Source organism: Pholis gunnellus (genome assembly GCF_910591455.1).
Source record: "Pholis gunnellus genome assembly, chromosome: 19".
NCBI lineage: Eukaryota > Metazoa > Chordata > Actinopteri > Perciformes > Pholidae > Pholis > Pholis gunnellus.
This window is the reverse complement of record NC_136546.1, coordinates 18,042,360-18,069,397: the sequence shown is the minus strand read 5'-3', so window position 1 is coordinate 18,069,397 and position 27,038 is coordinate 18,042,360. Positions and strand designations below refer to the sequence as shown.

The following is a 27,038-nucleotide window of genomic DNA, read 5'->3' as shown; positions in this document are numbered from 1 at the left end:
GTCTTTCCTTTTTTTATTTTTTATAAATCCTCATCAGTGCCGCTGTAAACAAACAGGAGATGCTTTCATCAAAAAGCCACACATGAGCATCCTGACACACACAAACACACACACACCTGCATCCTCATCACGGGGGAGGATTAATGATCCTGCTGTTGTCTCCTCCAGATAACAGCCTCATCATCAGCCGAGCTTGCTGATCAATCACGTTAATGTAAAGCGATAGACTCCGACTGCTTTAACCACAGCCGCATTCATACCATGATCGCTCATTCCGGTTTCTGTGAAGTTCACATCACACAGCTGCAGGCCTTTATTGACCTCAAATGATTCTTGATGAATGTTGCACGTGAGATCAAAGCATGAAGGTGTTGCTGTTTGTCATGATGATTCATGTGTGGCTCCTTATATTGTCTGTTCATGTTGCTTTGTGCTTCTTTTCTTTTTCGATTGTGTTGCCTTGCCTTTGTAATCTGCTTTAAAAACTTTCTATGCCGCCCACATCTATGATGCATTACAAACATACTTATAAAGCATTATACTCTGCCTACAGCAATGAATAAGCAGAGTTATAAAACTCTGAAATATTCGTTGTGCTTTATATTATTCATATTTCATCATCGTTGGTCACTCACTGACATTTCTTTGTTGTTGTTTGTTGTTATAACTGTAATTATACCGTGCTATAAGCAGATTATAACACATCATGAATATGTTTATGATGCATTAGTTATGGGTGTCTTAAATAGTTTATTGAGAACTCACTTCATCATCCGAAGCAGTTTCATTAAAGTTGTAAAGCTGGACGATCAAAATGAATCTCTTAACGAGGCAATTCTGTCAGAAAATCTAAGCTTTCTTTTTTCACAGCAGACACAAAAAGCTTTTGAATAATACAAAAACATGCAGATTTGGAGCCACCAGTCTCTGATATATTTGATTAAGTCCTCTCTGCTGCAGAGTGTCGCACTCTCCTTTTCTTGTCAGGTATAGACATATCTGACAAGAAAAATAATGAGATCACTTCAATCACATCTGCGGATAAATGCAGATGCTTGCGTCCTTGTTGCATTAAGCCACTCGCATTGTTTCAGGCGGCTGATGAGAGTGTGAGTTTGGGGGGGCGTGTGGTGTGGAACGAGGAACGCTCTCCCGCGTATTGGATTAATGGAGTCAACAATTCCCCGTGGCGTATCTCTGATTATGCACACACCGACTCGCCCCGCTCTGCAGGAAGATAAACAAAAACAGCTCAAAGCAAGTTGTCTACCCACAGGACACACACTGTATACACGCACACACTCGTGCACGCTCACAAACACACACTTTTAATGATAGCATGTGTTTGCATATGCCCTCGTTAATGCTTGAAAATACATACATGCATATATGAATATGGATAAACACACCTTGACTGTATATGAATATAAACACCTGGGATGCTATCTTTCTCTCTCTCTCTCTCTCTCTCTCTCTCTCTATATATATATATATATATATATATATATATATATATATATACACCGTATGCATATACAGTATACATACTGTGTATATATACTGGCGAGAACACCCACGCACACACACTTTTTTTTTTCATGCAGGGTGAATCACCAACCTGCCAGTCTTCCTCGGGGTCTCCATCCGGATGACTCATCCCTCATCAAACGGCCCCGTAGGAAAATCAACACAGTCGCATTCACACATCCACTCGCTCTGCCAATAATACAAAAACTGTCAAACATAGACGCTCACGCACGCATGCACTCGCACACAAACACAAAGGGCTTCCCTTTTTTTTTCTGTGTGCCTGTCAGGAATTTCTTAACGCATGTAATGCACCGTTGGAGAGGGAAGCCCCTTGCAGATAAATGTGACTGTACGTGTGTGGGGGGGGGGGGGGTGCGTGTGTGCGTGCGTGCATTAAGAGAGCGATCACATGCTCCATGTGATGAGTCATACACGGGGCTGGTTTGCCAGGGAGCGGCTGGCTGGTTGGAAGCAGTTAGGCAGGAAACTCATCAGCATTGCACCGCTGAGCATAAGACTCCGGTGAGATTCATCCAAGACTCTCTGACTTTCTTGTTAACCGATGTTTGATTTGCAGTTGGCTGCAAAATAGCCGCCTTTACATGTTACATGCTGTTCTGTTGTGGCGGCAGCCCCACACACTTTGCAATCAGTGACTTTAACTGGCAGTTTCACACCTCATTAGTTCATTTAATGCATTGGAAGATGGATACAGACGCTTTTGGGAGGGAGGCAGTCGCAGGATGGCAAAATTCTGCATGCGTGCCGGCGCCTCCAGCCCTTCTTCAATGTCATGGAGCCCGTTTCATTCCACAGTCCGATTGTGTTGTGTTTCATTGTTTTATGAACAGTCGCAAAGATACGTCGCCTTGAAGTTTAATGGGTAAATCCCAACAGAGTTGCTGTATTTTAGTATTATGATTAACATCAAGCTTTGAACACAGGCAAAATGAATAGCGCAAAGTCAGAGTTTTCAAGGTCAAAATGACAGGTGCATGCTAAAAAATACGCACAGGGAGGAGGGAAGCTTGTCAATTGAAGGTGCTATGCTGAGATATTCAGATAGCTAAGTTCTTAACAGATTGATTTAAAAGAACAGAGTAGTTACCTTGATGAAATAAGACCATTGCTAAGAAGAATTGGGTCAACTTCTTTGCAATTAATCCTTTCCTTCCTGTACAAACGCAGCTTAAGCTGGAAAAAAAAGGCCTCGAAACGGCAGATAGTGGACCGAATAAAAGGCAGCTTGAAAAATCGCAGCTAATGTGTTTATCTTTTCAGCGTACAACCGTGAAGCAAAGCCGTGGAGGCAAACCAGCAGCACATGTGATTCAGAAGCCAGGATTTACTGGCAATGTGGTATTCATTTTGAGGAATTCGAATGCTTACGATGCGGCCGGTGCAAGACTGAGGCTACTAACAAGGGTCTCACTGACAGAAATGACTTCATGCTAAAGTTAATTCTGCAATGATATTTCAATGGGATGCTTTGTAATCATAAAACACCTTTTTCATCGTCTACATCTCCAGCACCCAGTCACTTCAAGGTCTAACTGTGAATTTATCGTGTTCTATGAATATACAATATTACACCTATAGAATATTGAAAAATGCTGCTCATGCATGAACCATCGCGTATGGATTCTTTGAGAATCATTAACATCGAAAGCACATGATCTATAAGCAAGGAGGAGGAGGAGGAGGAGTGATGCTGAGGGATTGCCATGATTAAAAGCTTTCTCTCTGACACAAAATCCACATCCAATGTCTTGAGCATGTTTTTATCTTCCGTCCATAGATCCATATGTGGACCGTATGCAGTTAAGCCATATGTGGTTAATGCCCGTCTGAAGATGGGGGAGAGCGACGAAGAAAGGGGGCATGTCCATCCAAGTTAGGAGAAGATTGAAGAGATGAGGAGCCAGATCAAGCTGGCAGGAAAGATAAATTGCTAAGAGACAAGCACGTATGTGTGTGTGTGTGTGTGTGTGTGTGTGTGTGTGTGTGTGTGTGTGTGTACATGCTTATGTGTGCATGTGTACCAGGCAGGCACATGAAGAGGTGCCAGAAGAGAGGCTTTGATGAAACAGCTGTAGGCAATGGCAGGAGAACGATGAGACACTGGGTCACTCATCACTTTGTTCTACCTTGCACCTCAGGGTGTGTGTGTGTGCGTGTGTGTGTGTGTGTGATTGTGTGTCCTAAACCAGCCTGAGTAAGCCGAGCTCCTCTTTAACTCAAATAGAAAACACCCGGTGTACCTGAAACATCTTTGGCGAGGACCTGCATCTTGTCTCTCTCACATCCCCCTCCACAGATTCTCTCCACCTTTCAAAGTTTGGCAATCTCCCCCCCAAAAATCAGTCTCTCTCTCCTCTCCTTGCCCGGGCGCTGAGGGTGCCGTCCTGACGTTCTACAAGGCCCCAGATTTTGACATCTGGTGGCCTAGATAAGCAGGAAACTCAACTGAGCACATCAGCCGATCTGTGAGACTAAAGGGGCGATTAAAGCACATAATCTACCTGATATATATATAATGAGGGGAAAACAAAGGCGGACGGACACGAACATAACCACTCAGAAATGAGGACTACATGGTGTGGTGCACATTTGTCATGTGATGGAAAAGGAATGAGGGCAAAACCTGTGCATCCTGAAGGTCTATGTTGCTGTGTATGCATGTTTACCTGCGTGCATCCCATCCAGTGTGTGTCGTTGTGTTCCATCCCTTTTGTTCCAGATGCCCCAAAAAAAAAAAGAAAAAAGATGTGCATGAGTCATAGCTCGGTGGTGTAGTATATCAGTGATCTGAATGTTCCTGATGAAGAGCAAATGTGGAGAGACAGACAGACGAGAACCCCGCGGAAACAGTCTGCGACAATGCTGCTGGGTTTCCATGACAACCCGGCTCTTGCAAGGATGGCCGGGGAACAGAACGTTTTTCCTTAATGAGGCAAACGGGATCATTTTGTCCATCTACCTGTGCACCGAGTCTCTCTCTCGCTCTCCCGTCCTCGCGTCTTTTATCACTGGTGCACACAGAGGGGGGGGGGTTATGACTGCAGCTTGTGTATTTACTTTGTGCTACGCTGAGAGGGTGAATTGCTTCTCCGTGCTCTGATGTGAGACTCGCTAGACAAATGTGGAAAAGATTGCCCTCCCTAACTTACTGATTTGCACTGCAGTGGCAAAGTCAAGGTGACCCCCCCCCAGCACTTCTTCTGCCGCTGCTTTAAAAAACACACGTATTCCCAATGTCACGATGCCCCGTAATGAAGCGTAATCAAAACAGCCATCTCACGTCGATAGCCTCCAACTATAATGATCTTTTTTGTTCGTCGCGATGAGCAAAAGGATGCTCGACGTTATACCAAAGTGAACGCAGGAGACAGGCGTGAAGGCAAATCCGACAGGATGCTAAAAATATCTGCAGCAGTGCAGCATAGTTCTCATCTCAGTGTTAATCTACGAAGCTCTGAGAGTATTAGTTTCTGTGTTGTCAACATCGGGGACAGTCTGTACTGTGCTGTGGGCACTCACACAGTGTACAGATGGCTTCTTAAGGGAGGTCAAGCACCTCTTCTAATCTTGTGTCTCTCGCAAAGATCCTTCGTCACCGCACTTTCATCGTGACCGCGCATGGCCCTTAAGGGAATCATCTGTTGTTTTAAAAAATAAACCAAATAATAGCAAACTGCACTCACAATGATTGAACACACAGACTAACCCCCAGGCAACACATTAATCTAAGTTAATTAATGTTTTCTGGCGCTGTTAAAAGTTATACGCATCACGGATGTACAAGGTACAAGGTAGAGTATTAAGGCGAAGATGAATGTGCGAATGTAGCTTAAATTGTAATAAAAAATGAAGAATTAGGCTATTAAAGGTTCATATATCGAGATTGGGAGCATTTTCATTGCCTCTCAACGGCTCCCAAACAAAACATTCTTTTCTTTACCTCAGCCAGTTACTGACCATATAGGCTCATTTGCATCTTTAAGACCAATTAAGGAAACATTAAAGGGTCACTCTATTGATTTTACCCATGGATGTTATTTAACTCGTCATGAAGAATACAGCTCAGCCTGTGAAAACAGCTGGATGATTTCTTCTGTGGATCTGAAGGAGCTTTGTAAAGTCTGAAAATTGTACCACAGTGATGTCATCAGGGTGATCATGGGATTCAGTTCGAGACTACAAATTTACAACGGAAAGCCTGCACCATCGCAGCCTGGTCAGCTTCAAACGATGACATCCTAGCTTCCCCTCTAGCGTCAGTTTTGAACGTGCACAGAGTGTCTTCAATATACGCTCGTAAAATAAACGTCCGTCTTCACGGGAAGTTTAGGTTTAGGCAATAAAGCCACTTAGCTAGGTTAAGGAAAAGAGCGTTAACTTCACTGACTAAACTACTCGCGCGACTAGCAAGTGTCAAACGAGTCACGTGATTAACGGTTGACGTGACAAAATGTCAATGTTTATTTTTACTTTTCCCACAGGACCCGTAGAGCAGTTTCTTGAATGGACTATGTCACATACAGACACTAAAGGGAGCCTCCATGTGTCGGTGTCAGATGCTGAGGAGCACTGACCAAGCTGCAGCATTTGATGAGTTGGAAGTGAGAGCGGGTTGGTAGGTGCATTGTGGGAATTGTAGGATTTAGCATTTTTTAGCTTGACCCGTACTCCATTCTATAGGGGCGACTAATACATGTTGGCTCTCACAAATCCCCCAACTTTATTGAAGTGCAATACCAAACTGCAGCTGTACCCTTTATCTATAGATGAATCGTGCAAGATTTACATTATTTAATCATGTGTATATGGCTACATTTTTCAAAGGGTATTCGCTGAAACCTGCTTGGGATTGGTACTCCATTAAAATAGTGATGAAAGTTATTGCAATGCAGGGTTAACGTCGAGACTTGGTGCAACATTTTTTAACAGAGTTGACACCTGCAAAGCTCGAAAAACAAGCAGACAAGCAAAGAGAAAACATGAATTGTCCTCAAAGGTTCATGTCACCTCTCAAATCTCAAGTACCTGAACGCGTCGTCAAGGAAAGTTAAAGCAACATTGAAAAACATAATGACAGAAGAGTAAATCAAATGTTTAGTGTGATTTCTTTCTGTTTCAGTGAAGTTTCAAGCTGCTGCTTTTACTGTGGTGAAATAAATGGCTAATAAAAACTGCTGTTTTTGTCAACAATTACGCAAAAAGACGATTTTTCTAACCCTTCGTCCCGCAAGTAAAGGCAATAACCAATCACGATCTGCAGAATGGGTAGTGTACAACAACACGTGGTCCAAACCAAGATGGCAAACTTCATTATTCCTTTCAATCCTGACAAAAGCAGCGCAGACCAGATCCACTCTTTCCATTCTTACCTTTCACAATAAAAGCCCTAAACCTGCGTAACTGTTTACCAGAGGAAAAGTCACTCAGAGCATTTCGCTAAAAGGAAACTCAATAAATAGCTCGCAATAGCTTAGGCTACGCAACAATTTAGCTCAGACAGACTGCCAGATGCTACTCTGGGATCCTGGTACATGGTGCTATGCATGCTTGAATATTGAACCTTTTAATGAAAAGTGTTGCAACTGTCACAAATTTGCATTGCTGCCGGTATGAATAGTTTTGATGCAGGCAAGTATTTCGCGTGGTTGTGTAGTTTATTCGTCATGCTCCCGGTATGTAAAGGCCTTATGTGAAGAATTTGCTAATTGTAGCTAATACACTTAACATGTGCAACCTCTAATATGGCCCTTTAAATGTGTGTGCACAACGCTGCCCTGCAGCCCAGCTCCGAGGCCTAATGGTGGGAGATGATCTCACCGTCATGCCCACGATGAATGCTGGATCATTCAATTATAGAGCAACACAATGAATCATTCTCCTCTTCTCTGACAATCTCCTCCACACTCCACTCATCTGACACCGCCGAACCACAGAAGATGGCCCCCGTTATCTTCATAATACGGATAAACACTGACAGTTGTCTGGACGGAAGGCCATTTCGGTGGCAGCAGATCAAATGAGAGCTCATTACGGGAAAACACGTGACACATCGGTGTCCGTAGAGAGGCCCACAGTCGGGGCATAAAGAGATGGCAGTCCTGCAGAGATGCCTGTGCCCCTGCAGAGTTCCTCACCAGCACAAATGGAATGAAATTAGTGAGCTGGAGCTTCAGTCCCGTGACTTCACTCAGCCGACAGAAAGAGACACTCTCTGCTAACATTTGTCTGTGTGTGTGTGTGTGTATGTGTGTGTCAGAGAGGGCATTATTTATATCTTGTCCGCTCACTCCGTGTTTATCTCCCTCACACACTCACATAGATGTCTTGTTCCACAGTAAATGTGTCAGTCATGGGTCTCAGCGCTGGAGCAGCCTGTCAGATCCCCCCCCCCCCCCTCCCCCTCCCCCATGCTCTTTTTCCTCTCTCGTCTCCATTTTTGGACATTTTCAAAAGGATGTTGAAGGAGAGCGAGCTTCATGACAAAGAGAAAAATGGTGTCTTTTTACGGCAAAGCATGTGTTTCTTGGGATTACCGTGATTTTGTTGCAAGTCAAAAGGGAATCGGTCGGCATTGAAGATCCATGTATTCTCAGAAACTGTACAGCAAACACCTCCCTCGTATTTTCACCCAGTACAAGAATTGTATTGTATTGTGTTTTTAAAACATCAGCATAGAAATGATAATTTTCAAAAAAACTGTTCAGCCATCTACAGGCCGGCATGGTTTGAGCCAGTTGGCCGTATGGTTGGGCTTCATTTCACGTATGTATTTTAATGTCTGTGGTCTCCTCCACTTCTGGGAGGCTACCCAAGGAAAATGGACAAATGCAGTAGGGAGAACACAGACGTTTGGGAGGCAACCCCAGAGTTAATTTGACACTGTGTATTTGACAACCGGTTGCGTGTTTGAAAAACGATCCGTCTTGAGCCGCTGTGTCAACAAGCTGAAACCGAGCAGCGGGGTGCAGCGTTTCTCAAGAACTATTTGGGGTTTATTTTACTGGGCGAGTCGTCAGTCGGACACAGCGCTATGGCAATCCCTGTCAAAACTCCTGTCCATGCAAGTGATTGACTCAGCTCAAGGCCAGATATGTCAGCAGACGTGTTCGGCATGCCAGGCCCGTGTATGTGCAAAGTGGCAATAAAAATGAACGAGGAACGTGGACGATAATGTCCTCCCCGTGTTCCCTGTTTACTGTTATATCAAACAAATGCTTTTCTTAAACTTTTATTTAAGAAAAATGAGAGGTTCAGGAAATCCCTCTGCGAAGAGTAAACATCTGAAGGGCTTTTACACAGATCCAAGGTCAGTATTTAGCTCTCTCTATGTCAGTGTTATGCACATGGAGATCCAAAAAAAACACCTTCAATGGGAAGAAAACTGCCTCTCAGCAAGATCCAAAGTTCTGGAGAGTTATTTTCTCATCATCTTGTTTGACCGTGACGGATTGCTCATACTCAAGAGCTTCGAGGATCAGAGCTTTAATTAGGCAAGACTCTGCGTTCCTCCATCCACCCGCGGACATGAAAGGATGGCTGCTTGAACTGGCGTTCTTTCATGGCCCCTGTTATTACGCAAGTGCTGGACCTCTGCCAGGTTGCGCAACTCGGAGAATAGGTGAACTCAGAGGGACAGGGCTAACCCCCCTCATGGCCACAGTCTGCTGTGACTCCATGGGAAGAAGTCAGGATCACTTGTTTACTCTCACTGAAACATCAGATTTAAGATGGACGACGTCTTCAAGTGATGACAACTTTGGCTCAGAGAACTGTGGCGGTTTTGCTTCTTTCTCAATGTTACGTGTTGGGATGGGTTAGGATAGACTGTTGACCCCTGGTGGGAGTGTGTGTGTGTGTGTGTGTGTCGTGTGTGCAGTTACAAGACATACAGACCCGCCTATGCTGATCCCAGCATGTGTTTCCTGTATGGGAATGCTTAGAGTAGTGCGGTGTGCTTACAGTAAGTGTGTGTGTGTGTGTGTGTGAGCACGAGCGAGACAGAAAGGAAGGGGGAGACAGAAAGAGGGAGCGAGCGAAGGCATATCCGAGGGGATCAAACCTAAACCACAGGATATTTCTGACCTTGAGGGCGAGCGGGTAAAGCAGAGAGGGGGGAGGAGGGGGGAAGAGAGGAGGAAAGGAAAAAAAGAGAGGAAAGGAAGAAACAAAGACATGGAGGGAAAGAAAGAGAGGAGCTGCAAGTCTTTGGAGGGCAGCTGGAAAGCCTCCAGAATCCTCCGCTCAAACCAACCATAAAATTCCAACTGAAGCCACAAAACCAGTACGAGGACAGACGAGGGTGCCTTCTGCCCACAATGGGTGTGCGTGTGTGTCTGCATTTGTGTGTGTCTGTGCACACAGTGTGTGTGTGTACCACAGTGTGTGTGTGTACCACATGTGATTAAAGGGTCCGAGCAGAGGAGGCCATGGAGGCAGACGAGTGATGCAATCCACGGAAGCGAAGGAGAGGACACGAGGGCGGCAGGAAGGAAGGGAGGGAAGAGAGGACGGAGGAATTGTTGCTCCTGAGGATCCAGCTCTCCAGGAATGTGCTGACGGTCATGTCCCACACAGTCTGGGAAGAGTATTGCATTCTGGGAGGCTCTGCGGAGGTGAGACCACCTGTTTCAAGTGTGCTACAGATTGCAAAGAGGGTGATAAAACTCACACGTTATAAAAGGGATAGACTTTGTGAGTCACCATTGTTAATTTTTCAAACACACAACAATCCTTTTGCACAGTGCGAACCGGTCTCTCTCTCTCTCTCTCTCTCTCTCTCTCTCTCTCTCTCTCACTGCAGGCTGGAGGCCCAAATCCACCCTCACGCCCGCAGCAGTGGAGATCTATTTCGGTGCGAGCTACACAACGTCCACAAGCACCCACACAGGCTCGGTGGGTAAGGTGATTGGTAAGCCCGAACAAATAGTCTATTTATGAGCATCACAAGAGTGGGCGGTCGTCCTTGAGCTGGTTTCTCTGTGTCTGAAGTGCTAAGTGCTGTATACAGTTACAATAGATAGAACATGCACAAGGACGAGTGAAGGTGGGGAGAGTGGGTGAGGGAGGAAGGAGGGGGGGGGGGGGAGAGAGCGAGAGAGCACTGGGAATAGAGATGGTGAGTCAGAGGCCATTTGGAAAGTCATTTCATCTCTGAATGCCGTATATCTTTTCATCAATGAAAGGAAAGTATTTTCCGAACCAGAAGAGGAGAAAAAAAAAAAAAAACTCAGTTTGGTGAAATGGAGCCTCTTTGCCGGGGAGAGGACGGATACCGTTCTCAAGTTCTTCTTGCACTATATTTATTTTCATGGAGGTGGAGTTGTTTGTTACAATACACTGAAAGTGAAGTGAAGCTTTGGAGTCGACAGCCATCTTGGTTGCTCCGCGAGGCTGTGCGCGAATGTTAGCACGCTAACGTGTTCCAAAAACCCACAATGCTAACAAAATGACAGTCACGTCCATTACCATTGCCGCCATCTTGTTTTAGCGTGCTAGCACGGGGACATTTGCCAGTCAGTTTTGCAAGTACTTTGTCATAACCTGATGGTGACGTGAGACAAGAAGTCATTCAGACGAATCCTCTGGACAACGTGATCATCTGTAACCAAACATGCTAGCGTGGCTGAATTTTTTCATATATTTGGTCGTGTGTGTGTGTGTGACCGTCTGCAATTACTGCAATTTCTCATCAACCAAAGACAATTTCCACATTATGGTACTGAGATTATGCTGCACTTTTTTGTGGATCATTGGTTTTTCTCTTATATCCTGATGACACATTGAGGTTTTAGGGGTTCCAGTGGTATTCTGGACTGGCTGAATGTGGTGTGGCATCCGGCCAAAAGGGGAAAGAGAAAAGGGGAAAGAAGTTAGGTTGAAGTGTTAGGGAGAGACTACCAGAGAGTGCTGTGTGTATCCTGGCACGGCAACCTCGGCCTTGACAGGACAGCACAAACATGTACAATATTTGACTGCTGTCCAATTCCTACCTTACATAAACATGGGTGGAAATGCATGTCCATTAACCAGAGCAACTAAAACCACTCTCCAAATCTGTATAAAATCAATAAAGTGCATCGTAGTGTCAACGTAGGAACATGCCATTGATAAAAAAACAAAAAGACAGTGCTGATTCCTGTTGAAAGACTTTAAGAGCAACTAAATTCATGAAAGATGTATTCAGTTAACCAAGTTCACTGACTGGAGGGGAAGAGAAAGACACCACAGAACACTGAGTTGGACTGGTTTGTGACTGGTCTGGCATCAGCTCTGTGGTTCTATGTGCGAGCACAAAGGGAATGCTGCGGTTATTCTTGGACCGCCACTGTCTGCTCTTCCATGTACTGTAATGTTGTAGTGTTTACCATCACTGGTTCTGTTCATCTGCTGGGTTTGTGAGTCAGCCCTCTTAAGGAGCCGTGGAGAGGTCCTGCAAGGACGCCGACTGACTGACCTGCTCCTCGCTGCATCCAAATTAAAGTGTTTGTGCGACTCCGGCACACAAACCGAAGCCCGGACACAACCGTCGCCACAAAACTCTTGTTTTCTTTGCCGTGTGTGTGCGCGTGTGTGTGTGTGTGCTCTGTAGCCTCAAATTAAAACCGGCCTTGGGCTTAGAGTTTAACTTTTCCTCTCACACAGTGCAAGTTTTTGTCATGTTGTTTGTGCGCTGTGGAACGTCAGCGCGGGTATTTTCGGTCGTGTGGAGGAGTCGACCCATAGCACAGCAAACAGGACAGAATGTAATGTTTGCTGAGGGCATCACCTTTTCAGCTGAGCATTTGAGCTTCTTCTTCTTCTGCGCTGACAACGTGATGATGGGATTTAATTTGTTACCAGACAACCTGGCTATCAAGCGCGCCATGTACTGGCAGCATCTCGACTGCAGTCGACTCGAGGTCCACGTTCTCTCTCCCCCGGCTGAACTTCCGAATAACACCAAAATGCCTCGCAGTCATTTTGAAAAGTCAACCAACCAGTATCGCCGCTGAAAGTAGATTAAAACGGGCATGTTTCTGAAATGACTGTTTTGACCTTTTGTTATTTCAGTGATGCAGCATACGTCCATCCCCTTGATTACACATGTCAGCCGGGGATGACATGTCGCAACCTCACGTCTGTTTCCCTGCCATATCTTCACTCTGACAAAGCATCCTGTGACAACACAAACCACGACTGGGGTTTAATATTTGCCATCGACATTAGTCACAGCCAGACCCCGCTGAACTTTTTATATGTCACGGTACAGTGTGCGGCGAGGGAACATTTTAAATGTGACCCAAGCAGGTCATAACTGCAACGATGAGTGAAGCTTTTTATCATTTTGGTAAAGCAGTTTCTATGAGCCAACTTTTATAAAGTCCTTTATTCAGGAATGAAAAACGTCTGCACTACTGTTTCTAAAGTGAAAAATGTTTTCCTTCCTCTAACTTCAGTCATGTCAGAAGTTATATTAATGGCAACATACTGAGAATCAATTTGTATGACTTGTCTCATTAATTTGCACATAGTAATTCGGTATTCCATTAAACTCTTAAGCTTCTTTTCATGATAATAATTTACATCATATTAATATCTATGCAAATACTTGATCCCATGAGCACACAAGTTACAGATCATTACATCTGCAGATGTTGTGTCTTTAATATCAAGATCAACCAGGAAGGACCGGTTTTATGAAAAGGGTTATCTTTAAAATATGGTATTGTGCGTGCCTTTGTGTGTGTGTGTGTGTGTGTGTGTGTGTGTGTGTGTGTGTGGCAGAGGAGCACTGTAATGAAAGCCAGGCGAACACAGTGTTCCAGGTCAGAGCCCGAAGTCTGCACAGCTTTCGGCCCAGAGAGCAGCATGAGTCACCGGAACAGAGCAGATTGCTAGCTTGCAGAATTCATTAAGACAAATGTAAGGTACATGGATTTCCTCTGAAAGGAAAAAAAAAAAAAGAAAAAGAAAAAAGAAACCTTGGCAGCTGCAGAACAGCACCCCAGTGAATCCTCAAGTAGCTTTCCATACACCTTTGGAATGACAGCATGCTTTTTGAAACTCTCTAGATGATTTATGCTGGTCTGAATGTAAATGAATTAGCTTGAATCTTTCACCGTGTTGGCCTATTTTTCTTTAAAATATTTTTTGGAACCACTCTGATACAACTACAACAGACCTTACCACACATACAATAGGTAGTTGCGAAAGCAGCTGGTTTCCTACATAGTGAGTATCGGCTGGAATGAGAGTAGTCTGTGCGGAAACTGATCATGCTGGAGAAAATGCAAATGTGGGTGTTAAAGATGCAGGTTAATCTGCTTTTTAAATCACCACGAGCTGTTTACATGTTAATCCCTCTGTGCAATGGCGCCCCCGTGCGGTAGCAGAGGCAGTACTGCACGCACAAACACTAGTGCTAGAGTTACGGTAACGCCATTTCATTAGAAAATCACAACAAATAATGCAACGGTGGCTTTATAAATGTACCTTGTTTAACATGGTCACACTACAACTTCAGGGGCTTCCTCTTAGCTTGATAAAGGAGGTGAAACTGAGTTTTTTCTCGAAATAAAATCCTAATTACATCGTTACGTGTCACGATAGACGTGCAAGCCATTATTGCTCAACGGTTAAATAACGGTCGGTGGAACTGATAGTATTGTGGGAATAAAATAGGCAAAATCAAGTGCTAGCTAGTTAAACTAGCTTAACCGTAAAGACTCGAATGTTTACTTTATTATCAACGGCGCTATTTTTAAAGGTGGGATACCGTTTTTAGACTAAAACTAAACTGACCCAGGACCAGCAATTGTGTTTTACTTCAGACGCGACGAAGAACGGAGGACTGATACCGAGTCAGTCACCTCGGCACCGGATGTCGCCGCGTGCCGTTTTTCGGGAGCGATTTCTACAGGAAATGCCTTCCGCTGTGGAGAGCATTTGTGAAGGGCTGCCATTTTACCGACCTTACGGTAAGAAAAACCTGCTTCGTGTTGTTGCGTAGCTAGCTAGCTTAGTTAGCCGGTCGCCTTACGTTCACTCGTGTCTCTGCGTGCTGTGCGTTGAACTTGTATAATTGTATATCCACCCACGTTAGTTTCGCGTTGACAGCTGACGTTAGCTAACCTAGCTTGTTTACCCTTGTGGTGCTACTGTTAGCAGTAACACAGCCTAGCGCTGAGTATTATTAAAGTAAAAGCACACACTTTAGATAGTGGGTGGGGGGGTTTGAGGTTTTTCACCTGTACTTTATGCCAGAGAGGCGAGTTATTTTAACGAATTGGAGTTAGCTTCATTTTTTACTTTTGAGCAAGGCAATTGACTTCTAAGCAGGTGTTATAGATCTATAACAGTTATGCAACTTCCACTGCTCTAAAAGTAGACCCAGTGATGACACATGAAACCTACAAACTGGGGCTTCTTCAAACTATAGGTTGTGATTAAAACCTTTGAGAAAGGATGTACATGTGTGTTGAACCACAACTAGTTAGTGGACCATTAAAAGCCCCCCCCCCCTTGTTTTCCCAGCAGCACAAATGAATTATGGAGGTCAAAGTGGTCCAACTCACCTCTAAATCCCACCATGAAAACATCCTGTCCTCCCTGCACCAGCTGAGGCTGCAGGGACAGCTAAACGATGTAACCGTGCAGGTAGACTACCAGGGAGATGTGCAGGAGTTTCAGGCCCATCAGTTGATGCTCGCAGCATCCAGCGGCTACTTCAAGAAGATCCTGCTCTCTGAGGATGCTACCCGAGACAAAGTGTTGCTCTCCAATATGCACTCCAGTGACTTCTCCAAGTATTTGGAATTTGTGTACACCGGTAAAGTCGAAGTGGTCAGAGACAAGGTTGGCGAAGTTCAAGCAGTCGCACAACTCTTGGACTGTGAGGATCTGTCGGAGGTTTGTGGTGAGGCCATGAGTGCTGGAATCCTACCAAACACTACCAAGAAAAAATGTGCACCAAAAGTTGCATGTGAAGGTGAAAAAAGGACCCAAGGGAAGAAGCAGCCTAAAAACACACTTCTTAAGCGGCGGCTCTCTCCACAGAGCTCTGAGAAAGAAGTAATTCCCAAAAAATTAAAGGCAAAGAGAGCAGCGAAGGATGAAAAGCGACAAGGACGAACCCTAAAACCGAGGGTGGCTGGCCGTAAAGTCCTTCCGAGGCGTTTGAATACTAAAAAAGAGGCTAACCATTGCAATGAAAACCAAGTTACCAATGAAGACATGGACGAGACGGAGGACAGGACTGACACCGAGGCTCTGGCAGAGAAAGGACACGTGTCTTCCTTTGCAGTGCCAGTCTCTGATGTGGATGATTGGGAATGTGAGGACGATGTGCAGAGTAGTGATGCCGAAGACTCCTTGTTTTTATCTCTGGGGGAGGAGGAGGAGGAGGACGGTGAGGACGGCGAGGAGGGCGAGGAGGAGGAGGACGAGGAGGACGGCGAGGGACAGTCCAAGAAGACACCAAAAAGTACCTCCAAGGCCCAGTTCCAGTGTAACAAGTGCCAAAGGACCTTCCACTATGAGAGAAGCTACTTGAAGCACATCAGGTAGGACATGTTAGTGCTCGGCCAGGGCTTCATTTATTGAGCCATAGCAGAGACAACCCAGAGTACCTGAGCTAAATATTGTATTCCAGGCGTTGGCCATGCATCCTTCTTTGAAACAGGATTAATTAAAAAGTTAACGTGTGACCTCAGTTGTTATTATAAGGATTATTACATTCTCCTCTAAAAGCTTGAGCTATCAATGCCTCCTATCAATAAACCAAAGAGAGGGCCGTTTGTCCTCTGATACTGCTGTAACCTGTCACTGCTCTCTTCACCAGTACGTACCACGGAGTGAAAGCGGACGTCATCTACCGCTGTGAGACCTGCCAGCAGACCTTCGCTAACCGCAGCAATCTGAAGATCCATGAAAAGCATGTCCACAGCAGCGAGAGGCTGTTTGCCTGCGAGATCTGTGCAAAGACCTTCAAACGAAAGAAGGATGTTGTCCGCCATCAAAGACAGGTGAAGATTAAGTAAATTCCACAAACATTCCTATATCTAAAAGCCATGTGCAGTATTACTTTTGCAGTGACGATAACTTCCAAAGAGTCCCATTTGTCTGCATGTGTTTCCCCCCCCGATTTGCTCCATTTCTGTCTCAGGTGCATGAACGCAACAACCTGCGACACGTCTGCCCCGACTGTGGAAAGGCGCTCAGCTCCAAAACCGCCCTGTTGTTGCACGAGAGGACACACACGGGTGCGAAGCCTTTCGAGTGCACCGACTGCGGGTCCAGATTTTCCCAGAACTCTGCCCTCAAGATGCACCGCAGGTACGGAGCTCAGTGACGATGGCTCGGTCACAACTATGGTGAACCGGAGTGGGAGGTTTGCTAACGACGGGCGGGATCAGTACTGAATAGGTGATGGGTTTTAATTCGTGGTTAAGCGAGGAAGAATGTAAGTTTAGAAACCTCCAGTCAGATTTTTCCTTTGGTTCCTGTCCGTTTAATCCTCATATCTAGAAGAAAACATCCTAATAACATGTTTATATGTATACAATAGATGAACTTGTTTGTTTTCCTATGTGTAGGACTCACACAGGAGAGAAGCCATTTGCATGTGACGAGTGCGAAGCCCGCTTCACTCAGAAGCACATGTTGGCCTATCATAAGCGCTCACACACAGGTAAGGGTGCTATCATTTCAAAAGCATTTGGATTTCCTCATCATCTTACGTTTTTGACTGGAGATTTTAACGGGTTAAAAGGGTTTTGTAAGTCTCTCTGCGCACACCAGACCAAAGCTGAAAAGATTGGTGTTTTTGCTCCTTTTTAGGTGAGAAGCCCTTCATGTGTGAGGCCTGCGGGAAAAGCTTTGCATCGAAAGAATACCTGAGGCACCACTCAAACATCCACACCGGGTCCAAGCCATACAAGTGCGAGCAGTGTGGCCGAGGCTTCGCTCAGAGGAACTCCCTCCACCAGCATTTAAAGACACACACGGGTAAAAACAGTTTGTTGTTGCGCTTCTCTTGCTGTTCTCCGTCTTACACGCCGTGTGTTGATTGTTCGCTCTCCGTTGATTGACAGGTGAGCGTCCGTACAGCTGTAAAGACTGCGACAAGCACTTCACCCAGCTCAACGCCCTCCAGAGGCACCAGCGCATTCACACGGGAGAGAAGCCATACATGTGTGGCCTCTGTAGACGCACCTTTACAGACAAGTCCACCCTCCGCAGGCACACTATGGTGAGCAGCGCTTCTCTAACTATCAGATCAGGGTGTGTGGCGACAGCAAAGAGTAAGTGAAAGTGACATGAGCTCTTTTTTTTAAACACTCAGATTCATGACTCGGATGCTCCCTGGAAAACCTACCTTGTGGTGCTGGAGGGAAATGTGGAAGACAAGAAACCCAAAAATCCCACCAGGGGAAAGAGCGAAAAAGCCGGAGGGAAGGAGAGAAGGATCATGACTAGAAGAAGTGCCGCCGTTGCTGCTACTGGTGCTGATGCTGGTGACGGGCCTGATAAAACCCACACTGACTCCTTCTTGGTGCAGTCTGAACCAGTCACCCTCCCTTCTGAATGGACCAGTTCGGGGGCCATTGCTCTGGTCAGCCACGGTGCCCTCGGCGGGATCACCGTCTACCACACTGAGATGCCACCCGGGACCCAGATCCAGCCCATCGTGACCACCGACAGCACCGGGGCCAGCGTCATTTCCTTGGATGGATCGGCCATCCCCGTCCCCTTCTCGATACCGGTGTCCTTGGCTCACGCTATCCCCTTGTGCTCCGAAGGCTCCTCCACCTCGCTCTCTTTACCGACTCTCTCTGTTCCCGTTTCCGACGGCAAGTTGTCGTCAGTCGCCGAGATCCAAACCGTTTCCACGTCGTCCGTCCTGGAAGCCGCCGCCTCACAGACCATTTTGGCTCCAGTTGCAGAGACTAAGGCCGCTTCTGTTCTGCAGCCGGATATTCAGACTGTGATTGTCGGCGACGAGGTTTGTGCAACGGAACGAACAGCTGCCGTCCCAAGTGATGAAGAGCAGAGGACAGCAGATGATTTAGGCGAGCCTAAAGGGGCCTCAGCTCAAGATGCGGTGTAGACAATGCATGTGAACAGAGAGAATTTAATCTTGAGTTTGGATTTAAAATCCTTTTTCAATATACTTTTGCATTAGCAGTGTGTGAATGTGTGGTCTGACCACGTGGTGTTTCATCATGACTATGATCTAAAGTCCAGTGTTTCAGTAACAGACTAGTCCAGTGTTTCTCACACTCTTCTGGAACGGGAAGGTGTGCATTAAAAATACCTTAAATCACTTAATCAATTTGTTTTATGTGATAAAACAAAAATATGATTACGGTATTGGTGTGATTAATTTTCTTCAAATTCTTGGGGTGAAATGTGGCACACATCATAGTGAACACAAATGTTATTTCATTACAAAGATGATTTTACCACTCGCATTAATAGCAGACGTGTTCAGAATAAGTGTTGCAGGAGCTCCATGTTCGGTGGGATGCTCGGGGAACTTTCAGTACGCCTTTGGAATACCGGCAAACTCTTTGCAACTACTGCTGATTTATGTTGGTCTGAATGTAAATGAAGTTGTGTAAATCCAAAGATCCTTGCACCATCTGTTTTTTGGGAACCATATCCAAATAACCACAGCTGTGTCTCAGATACTGCATAACGTCCTAAAGGTTCATTTTAAATTCAACGTGAATTTGTTTTATTTATCGTAATCAATCACAGATTCTGAATTAAGTTACCATCAAACAAATGTACACTTGCTGAGAGTGAAGGGTGACGTTACTTTGGTGAGCGTGAGAGGACATGCTCACTAAACATCAGACATCGGATCACTTGTGTAAGGACACGGTCACACAGCAGACTCAGTGATTTATCTGATTGATCCAAACTGTGTCCTCCAATCAAACGCTCATGTTTTAAGTGTCGGGTTGCTGTGTGACAGGGAGGCAGATTTACAGCAGCGAATGAAAGATCAATAAAACTAATATTGTATCTATTAGTAATACATTCACCTTCAAATATATTTAGAAGTTAAAATACTTATTATTAAACTAGTTACTTTCTTACCCATCTCATTTTCCACTCCTACAATAAGAAAGATAAACACACAAGCTAAATATTCAGGTTTTTGTACACTTTTTACCAATCTGACTCAAAGTAAGAAGTCCCTCACGACGTTCTGTTGAAGATAAAAGCTTATTAAATATAACATTGCTGTTTGATAGGTACGGTAAAGGAAGGCAGGACAGCAGAGCCGGGAATATAATATCTTTATTGTCCATTCGCACTAGCATACAGATCATATCCACTGTCATTCCATCAGGAAGAAGCTGGATACGCAGGGTGGCGGACCCTTTAGTAAAAACTTTGGTCTGGCTCACACTAGTGAATGTAACAACGCTAATCTATACACAATGACATGCTTAGCGACTGGCCATTAGGAAGGCGCACTGCAGTAGTTAAAACCTTCAATGATACGTTCACGACACGGCACGAGATGAGTGACTAATGATGCTCGTTACCCCAAAATCACTGCCCTGGACATAAGGAGCACGGGTTTCCACGTCAGTGCTTTTCACTCAATAATACTCCCTCACAGGCAAACTATAAACCACAGCTTACAGACTCACACATTCAAAGTATTATTACATCAATGAATTCTAAAGTTAGTAGAAACGATCCCCAAAGTGAGTGTAAGTTTGAATGTGTGTGTGTGTGTGTGAGAGGGATACACATGATTAACAGTCTACACTTGGTGCATATCTTTGCCCTTCTTCCAGAAGAGTCTCTCCTCACCGGTGATCAGATGGAAACTAGATCTTCCTGCGTGGCTGCAATGACTTGAGCTTTAACAACAACCACGACGAGGACTTGAGCCCTTCTACTCCGACTGACAGCAAAACAAATACAAAAAGGTACATTCTTGAAATCCACACACACACACCATGATGCTCTGCTGTAGAACAGACTGAAACATTTAAATAAAACGGGTTAAATGTATATTAAACTAGGATTTAAAAAATAAAAACACCTAACTGCATCCGACTAAGGAAAACAATAGTTGTACAAAACATGCAGTGCTTGTTTGTCGATACTAACATCGGCTCTGAAATCCCCCAGGACGGACTTCAGCAGAAGAAGGTATGCAGCAATCCTCGAGACAGAGGTGAGGGCGAGAGGATTCAGATATGCTCGTAAGGAAAGCAAAGATAGTACTCTGACAGTATAGCAGTGAGCAGTGGAATATTCAAAGTCATCAGCAGACACTCATCTCCAGATGCTATACACAGTGAGCTGAGTGTGAGAGTATGTGTGTGTGTGTGTGGAAGCATGCGTGATGGGTTTGTCCCCCCCCCATGCTGTGTTTGTGACCCTGCGTTTCTTTCATTTTAAATCCCCTTCATCGCCCTGGATGGTCTTCTTGATGCGCAGCAGGAGGGCCGTGTGCCACTGGTCCAGACGTGAGATCGAGTCGTACTCCTTCACCTGCAGGCGGGCAAAAAAGGACACTTACATAAGCTTCTTTTTACTTCTCCCACAAATTAGCTTTACGATTGGAAGGTTCTGCCCACTTATCTAAATTTAAAGATTCTAAATTACTGTATTTATCCCGATGGAAGCGTGGACATGAAGGCTGCCACATAAATAGAATCCATAGAATTATAGAGCAGTAACAGACGTTACACGCGACCGTAAAGTGCATTCAAATACCTGCAACACGTCAGGAGTTTAGGAGATTTGCTGTTAGAGGGATGAAAGAGTTTTTATTTCTATTCGGGCATCTTCTCCTGTATTTAAAATGAACCTGAAGTTGGTATTCTGAACAGAAGACAAGGGAGGGGTTGGCAGTAATTTAATTGAAGTCTTAAATATCCTTTGGAGGGAGGGATGCTCCCTCACCACCATCACTGTTAGTGATTTTAATTTATATATTAACAAACGAAGCTGAGATTGATCAAATAACATCACTACCATCTGTAATGATGTTATTTGAAACAAGATAAAGTCGCTGTTGGGTCTTGAATTCATTACACATTACTGGATAATTTCTGATTAAATTACACGACATGATGATCCGTTCATTTACTACCAGCAGCACTGAATCCGATTAAACTAACACCTGTTAAAAGCGACACATTTCAAACCTCTGGCATGGAAATCGCTCTGTGTGTGTAACACACTGTCGATGAGGACTCTTCACTCTCTGACTTTGAAAAGTCTTTCAGGGGCTCAGCTAAATACGGACGCACTCCATGCATCTGCACCAGTTCCATATAAACACAGTGTCCTGGGAGACTGAACGGATACCTGAGATCCAGCTCTCAACCGTTTTCAACACTCAGGGGATCCAACGAAACTACAAAGAGCCGAAGCCGAGGGACTTCCTGTGCCCATTTAAAAACTTGAGAACTCTCTTAGGGTACACAAGACTTACTGCCTCTGTGAAAGCTTCGCAGTTCTGTTCCTCATGAGCATCAAGAAGTTTCTGTTAAGACAAAAAGTAGGTTACTCATAGAGCAGATTTAGGGGAGGGGGGGGGGGGGGGGGAGTAAGCCATCAGACTCCTCAGGGTTTTTAGCGTCGAGTTACCTTCAACAGTTTGCATTCTCGAGAGTCTGAGAAAGCCGGGAACATCTCCTCATATTTTTCAACAGCAATCTGTGGAGACACAGCGTGTTAAACTCCTAAACACGACTTCCCCGTCCCAAAGCCAGACACTGAACCACAAAAAGGTATGAACTCGCCTTAGCGTTAAGCTCGTCCACGATGAAGTGACACAGGGAGGCTTTGAAGAAATACTCTTTGGCGCTGTATTTCAGCAACGGGTTGTCCATCGTGTTGGATCCAACCTACATACATCCACGTCGTTAAAAAAAAGAAAAAAAAACGTATTAGAAATGTCAGCATCGCCGCGATGACTGAGAAAGTGCGAGCGTGACAAATACAAGGAGCGCACACCTGCTCGTAGATCTCAATAGCCCTCTGGTACTGCTCCAGCTGAGCACAGTAAGCCCCCACCTTCAGCAGACACTTGTTGGCAGAGCTGAGGACAAAATGCACAACACAAAAGGTACACAACTCATTTAATACAACACAGACTATAAGAGATATATATATATATATATATATATATGAGTCTGTAGTGTGCAAGAATATGAAGGGGATGGAAAGGAGCTCTGAGCGTTGGCCCTTTTTTTTGGACTTGTCATAGTAGGAAAGGCACAGGTGTAACTAATAACATTAACGATGGCTCTGTTCTATTCCAGTGAGTCAGGTCAGTGTGACCGAGAGCTGGCATGCACAATACCAGGGAGCCTGAAACCGGAGGAGCCACTGTCAATGTAAAAACAGCCGTCATTAACGTCATTACACACACCTGTGCTTTTCCTTCTGCGACATGTTATGTGGCATGAAAAAGGGGCCTCCTGTTTACAGTACAACACTGTATTCATACTAGTTTATTAGTACTCTGTAAAATGAAGGTTGACTACTTTTAAAATACTGCAAACTCATCTGAAATTCTTTTTTTTTTAAACCTAATAACTGCCGTCTTGCTTATCATAGCAGCAAACTGCTGTAATAATGCAGACAGGCCCTTTTTCACTGCAGATGTTCTGAGGCGTCGGAGCAGGGAAAACACAGGTGTAATTAACGACGGTCACGAGTGCACTCCGTGGCCTGGGGTGTTGTGCACGTTTGGCTCGCTTGCATGCGCTCGTTAATGCGATTAGTGACAGCTGTGCTGTCCCTGCTACGGTTGAATGAATACTAACAGTGATCGGCTAGTTTTAGAGATTTTAGAGCTGCAAAAAGACTGAATATCCAGAATGTGATGGTACCTGTTGGATTCTTCCCCTTTGTAGTAGTCTGCTGCTTGTTCATAATGTGCAATAGCCTTTACAAAGGGAAAAACAACACAAATACTGTTGAAATATGCCCTGTAGCGACAGTATTAATAATCATCAGCAGTATTAACCGACCATGAAACCGAGATATTACCTTCTCGATATCCACCAGTTCGGACTCGTAGATCTCTGCGACATTGATGTGGTGTTTGGCTGCAATGGTAAATCTTCCCTGGGAGGATGAGGAAGAGGAGGAGGAGGAATCGTTACTAACTGGATAAACCCACAGACGCCTCTCGAGTCAATGAAAATGTTGCATTACATTCTCTGTGCAGAGAGGCGAGGTCAAGCACTAGCCCGTGGCTTCACGTCTACAAGGTTTTAGCTTTTTAATGCTCCCTGAAGAGAATAACGAATATGCAACTCGATCAAGGTATCAGTGGTAACAAACAACAAACCTTAGTGTGCTATGAATATGTAGATATGGGCCCAAATACGAATAATCTGGGAGTGGGAGGAAAGGCAGGCAAGTCTGCTACATCATGTGTGTATGAACTACAAAACACAACTAATCAAAATGACCACATGTGCTGTTGTGAATCAGAACTCTCTACATGCATCTTACCATGTCTGTGTATATATCGATGGCCGCATTTAAACACTTGATTGCCTCTTTTGGCAGCATAAAGGCGAGAGGAGGGGACAGTTAGACATCCTGTTAGTTTTGTTAAAATCTTACAGAGCGTTGCACAGCACCTCACTACGCATGCTGTGTTATTTCAACGGGGTGAAATGAGGCGAATGATACAATCAACGTTTCTAATATGCTGCATGCAGTCAGGTGTTATTTATGACAAGCAAGACCCTCTTCTACAAAACAAATGCTGCACATATGACGGCTACCGTCCCCTAAACCTATGGCTACGACTATATTTAGGAGAATATGACCAAGAAGATGCAAGCTTGATCGTCAACTTTACCACAAACAGTATTCATAAAAAGTCTTTTAGTCATGGATGTGATCGATGAAAGCAACAACTGTCATTACTTAAAACAGTACAAATGATGCATCCATAAAAAGGGGAATAAAAATTCAGGCACAAAAAAAGTACGATATGTTTTGAAATGAGGTTTGAACCTAATGCATTACCACACAATCTCACCATTGGGGTCAGACTTCTTGTAAGCATTTCCTGCATCAATGAAACTGGTGGCGCAGTCATGTTTGTTCTGCAGCTGCATGTGGAGCCGTGCGGCCTTGCAGAACGCACTTCCAGCCGCTGAAGACAGAAGAAAGAAGAAAAGGACACTTACTCAATGCTTTGCATTTAGTACACTCTAATTTATGCACATAATCTTCTGTTTTTTTTTGTACTTGTGGGACCTTCACGAGTGCTGCGCTTTGCAGTTATAGTGCCAAAAAAATTCAACACGTAATCCTACGGCTTCTCAAGTGTGTGGAAATTGATGCAGTGGATAATATCTTTAGTAGCAAAAACAGCTTATCGCACCGCTCCAGTTCTTGGCCATCTTGAACATGTTGGCTGCTCTGCAGTACATCTCACATGCTTCTTCCACTTTGTGAGGTCCTCTAGACAAAGAAAGGAAACAGAAGTACACATTTAAATATAGTGCACATGTTCGCACAAAAAAATGATTAACGTGCAAAGTTGCTGCATTTCTCAGAGAGATGCAATGCTCAGATTGGTGGACTGGCTTATATAAATCCCTCTAAACAGGCACTGTAGAGCTCCCTCCCTCCATGACAACAAGTCCATGGAGTTCATGGAGTTGTAATAATACTCTGGCCATTCAATCATGGCAAAGGGATTACATCACTGCCTGGTCAGAAAGCCTGCCAAGAGATATCACTCACTCACGAGAGCTGCCAACTAGTAACATCTGGGGGTCACCTAGGACAACAACAAAAAAAAAGACTGAGTCATGCGAGACGATAGCTGCTGGCTTTTTTGTATTTGGGCCTATGTAAACAACGTGATCCTCGCCTTCTTGTCTCTATGGCATGGCAAAGTATTCATTATAAGGTACCTTCTTGGAGAATACTTTGCCTCTGTTTAAGTCACTTTTGTAGCACATCACTCCTGCATGGTGCCATTCCTGTACTCCCTACCATGTTTGTATGTACCATGTAATATTGTTAAAGTCAATATAAAACAGGCTAAAACCTCCAGCGTCTTATGACAGAGGTTTCCCCTTTAACCTCTAAGAAAGGTTGTATATGTGTTGGTGTTAATGAGTGCACTATGTTGTTAAAACAACATAGCAATACATATTGAAATATGTCACCTCGCGATACACAGCAAATTAAGTCAAAGTAGATGTTTTAAATTAGCTATAAACATTCTGCTGCGTAGCTTCCGAGCATTAGTTCCAGGACAGAGTCGTGATCTGCTGGCTTGTTTACAATGATGCTAACAGCTAACTTAGCTAACTGACATACAGGAAATGTTAATGTCACGTGGTCCCTGGTTTAATATCTAACTACTACAATATCTTGCTAATCAACACTTCAACAACTAACTCGCTAAATGTGTACATAAAAGTCGGCAGCGTGCCAACTTTGCTCCTGCCAGTTAACGCTCGCTAGCTGTTTGTTCTTTGGTGCAGTGCTGCTGTCTTACCCTCCAAACATCCCTCCCAAAAAAGAGCCAGAGGACTTGACTTTTTTGTCAGCGTCGGCCATTAGCTGAATCGCTTCCTTCTCTTTCCCACTGTTGTCCATTTTCTTTGCTTTATATGAGACAAAGTTATGGCGAGAGGCAGAACAAATAACCCGCAGAGGATTCCGCTGTTGTACAGTGAGGATTACAGTCGACGGGGTTTGTTCAGCGTAGGCGTGTACCAAGCTAGCAGCTTAGCCGAGTTCCGTTGCATGGCGGGAGTTTGAGTGCTTTACGTGACAAACGCAGTTGGCTTCAAGGCGAAATAAACTACAACTCCCAGTAAAACACGAAGCTATTTTTAACTCTGACAGTTATTCGCAAAAAATATATATATTTTTTGTCATTACATTTTACACACTATCAAATCACATTTCCACTTTTTAATAAAGATAAAATAAAATATATTGTACAAAAAATATATATATTTACAGTGTACGCAGTGTTTCCGTTCAACAGAGGGCGCTAAAACGTCATCAACTGACCCGGAATTTTCTTTTTAAGTAGTGCTCAGTATTAATTTAGTAGAAATAAAGTTGAGCCATATTTTTAGGTCAACTGCACATTACATTTCACGTAATACTGTAGTAATATAAAAAGCTGCGTGGATTTGACCACATCTTAAAAGCCTCTGTTTTTAGTAGTCCTTTTCATAGTGGACGTAGAGCACAGGTGTTACTAATAACATTAATGACAGTAGCATGTAGGTAAAATAACCTCAGCCTCGACATGCAACGATGTTATAAAACAGTCAAAAAAAAGCACTTATTCTGAATAGAGCATGTGTGCTTTTATGTACCATCTGATAATAAAGGATTAATGACTGCTTGACTGTGAGTCAGCATGCAAAGTGAGGCCCACGCCCTGGCAGAGGCACGCTTTATTGGGCAGCACCAATGTTTGTTCTCCAAACCTCAAGCCTTAACAAAAGAAGTCTACTTGT

The 27,038-nt window shown here is 44.4% G+C and overlaps 2 protein-coding genes across 4 annotated transcripts; one reads left to right on the top strand and one right to left on the bottom strand.

Annotated features, from left to right (window-relative positions):
• The first annotated feature begins 14,467 nt into the window (after positions 1-14,467).
• gzf1 (GDNF-inducible zinc finger protein 1) lies at positions 14,468-19,108 on the top strand. 3 transcript variants are annotated; one of them, XM_079180484.1, is made up of 8 exons: positions 14,468-14,507; positions 15,064-16,091; positions 16,370-16,553; positions 16,694-16,863; positions 17,124-17,218; positions 17,368-17,535; positions 17,622-17,779; positions 17,873-19,108. In XM_079180484.1, the coding sequence occupies exons 2-8, from the start codon at positions 15,079-15,081 to the stop codon at positions 18,635-18,637; spliced, it is 2,553 nt and encodes an 850-aa protein (XP_079036610.1). In that variant the 5' UTR covers positions 14,468-14,507; positions 15,064-15,078; the 3' UTR covers positions 18,638-19,108. The 3 variants fall into 3 exon arrangements, with proteins under 3 accessions (XP_079036610.1, XP_079036612.1, XP_079036611.1); XM_079180486.1 differs by having other exon boundaries at positions 14,469-14,507; positions 15,067-16,091; XM_079180485.1 differs by lacking the exon at positions 14,468-14,507 and having other exon boundaries at positions 14,938-16,091.
• Positions 19,109-19,827: 719 nt separating this feature from the next.
• napbb (N-ethylmaleimide-sensitive factor attachment protein, beta b) lies at positions 19,828-26,240 on the bottom strand. The gene is made up of 11 exons (XM_079180961.1): positions 26,057-26,240; positions 24,926-25,005; positions 24,578-24,694; positions 24,040-24,086; positions 23,569-23,646; positions 23,409-23,464; positions 22,528-22,612; positions 22,314-22,418; positions 22,159-22,227; positions 22,004-22,054; positions 19,828-21,054 (listed from the first exon to the last, which is right to left on the bottom strand). The coding sequence occupies exons 1-11, from the start codon at positions 26,155-26,157 to the stop codon at positions 20,953-20,955; spliced, it is 891 nt and encodes a 296-aa protein (XP_079037087.1). The 5' UTR covers positions 26,158-26,240; the 3' UTR covers positions 19,828-20,952.
• Positions 26,241-27,038: the final 798 nt, after the last annotated feature.